At 61.3% G+C, this 1943-nt stretch overlaps 1 protein-coding gene across 1 annotated transcript in view; it reads left to right on the forward strand.

Annotated features, from left to right (window-relative positions):
- Positions 1-1943, forward strand: part of DFFB (DNA fragmentation factor, 40kDa, beta polypeptide (caspase-activated DNase)) — a 56666-nt gene continuing 54723 nt past the window's right edge. The window contains exons 1-2 of the mRNA XM_011988445.1: positions 1-450; positions 1450-1576. Coding sequence (XP_011843835.1) covers positions 337-450; positions 1450-1576 — 241 coding nt within the window. The 5' untranslated portion in view covers positions 1-336. The remainder of the gene's footprint in view (positions 451-1449; positions 1577-1943) is intronic.

Below are 1943 nucleotides of genomic sequence, written 5' to 3' on the forward strand. Positions count from 1 at the left end.
AGGGGAGGCCCCACGCTTCGCGGGCCCTCGGGGTCGTGTAGTTTCCGGGGCCACGGCACCTGGGGCACACCAGGTGGTGTCGCGCCTTTGCCTTCCCGAGCCTTCTGGGTAAGGTAATGTAGTATCCGTGGGGCGACGCCTGCGCACAAGACCACGTCGGGCCTCACTTTTCCCAGGCCTTCTGGGTAATGTAGTTTCCGGGATCCGCGCCTGGCCTGTGCCAGCTTGCAGAGCTCACCAGGCGCAGACCCCTGCGGTCAGGGCGAGGACGGATCTGAGCAGCCAGCCAGCTGGTGCCGCCACCCGCGGGACCCTGAGGCCTTGAGCACATCTGCAATGCTCCAGAAGCCCAAGAGCGTGAAGCTGCGGGCCCTGCGCAGCCAGAGGAAGTTCGGCGTGGCTGGCCGGAGCTGCCAGGAGGTGCTGCACAAGGGCTGTCTCCGCTTCCAGGTGCCCGCCGGGCTGGGCGGGGACTGCCGGCCGGGGAGGTGTGTGGGGAGAATAGGAGGTGCTGCTTTTCCTCTTCCAAAACGGAGGGTGCGGGCGGCGCCCGGGGCGGGTAGTTTTCGTTCGCCTCAGCCGCTAGGCCCCCCGGCCCCCGCAGCCTGGGGTTCCTGAGCCTGGCTTTAGAGCGCAGGGAGCTTGGGGGGCGACCTGGATCACCCCTTCCCTCTTCCCACCGCTCGGGCAGGACAGCCCTGCATCAGAGCTAGGAAACCCGGGTTGAGTGCCAGGTGCTGGCACGCGGGGTCACGGCTGCTCTGCCTGTCCGGCCTCAGCTTCCCCTGGCGTAAAATGAAAGCCTTGACTGGGTGGGCTCTGCAGGCCCTTGCAGCCCTCGCAGCTGGGGATTGCAATCGTCACCTTATTCTAGGGTGGTTTTCTTTTTTGGACCAGTACTAGGGTTACCAGGTGTGCTTTGCCGGGGTCGGTACGGGTTGGGTGGGAGTTGCCATAAAATGCCTAAAACTGACCAGTGCAGAGTAACAGGGAACCAGACTCCAGCAAATTAACAGTGCCACGTGCCGGCCACACTTGTGCACAGAGGCATCCAACCGTTTTCCTTCGTGTGCCGGCACCGCCCTGGCAGCTGTGTGCTGGGGGTGGTGGTGTTCAGCTCCTGGTAGCAGGGAGGCCGCGGTGTCAAAGACAGGCTCTATTTGAAGTACCCTCAGGAGCTCATTTTAAAAGGGTGAGTCCTGCAGAGCCAGCAGTCGCCACCCGTTGTATGTTTTTCCTGACTCTTCGAATTTTAGAACGGCCCGCAGTCAGGCGCCCTTGCTCGGCTCCCTTGTCCTTGCCTGGGCGTTGGCGTGGCTGTGGTATACAGGCAGCAGCCTGAGCCTGCTTCTTTAAACACAACTCATTCTGGTCGTTTGTGAGGCCTGCAGATGAAAAGCCCTCGTCTTGAGACCCTTCCTCCTCCTGTCCCCTCTCCCGCCCCTGCAGCTCCCTGAGCGCGGCTCCCGGCTGTGCCTGTATGAGGATGGCACGGAGCTCACCGAAGACTACTTCCCCAGCGTTCCCGACAACGCCGAGCTGGTGCTGCTCACCTCGGGCCAGGCCTGGCAGGGCTGTGAGTGGCAAGGACCTTGGAGGTGGGCGGGAAGCTGGCACTCTCGGAGGTCCTGGGGGCTTAGCTCCGGGTGCCCATCAAGGTGGGGAAGGGTCCCCCTTACTGTGAACTCTCGGGTCTCAAGGAGGAAGCCCTCTGGAGTCAGAACCGGTCAGCATTGCTTAGGTGGCAGAGTCCTCAGTCCTCTGGTTCATGAACTCAGCTGTTCGGTTGGTTGTCTTTTTCTTCAAAAAATCTTGTAATTTCATTTACATTCATTTGAAGTGTCCTAGCAGTTCCCAAGAGTAGAGGGAGGGCTTTGGGGTTGGGGCCTGCACAGTTTGGTGGGGAAGGTGGGGCCAGGAATAGATACCCTTCTTTTCTGCTG

This window comes from Mandrillus leucophaeus, unplaced genomic scaffold, assembly GCF_000951045.1.
Source record: "Mandrillus leucophaeus isolate KB7577 unplaced genomic scaffold, Mleu.le_1.0 Scaffold330, whole genome shotgun sequence".
Classification (NCBI taxonomy): Eukaryota; Metazoa; Chordata; class Mammalia; order Primates; family Cercopithecidae; genus Mandrillus; species Mandrillus leucophaeus.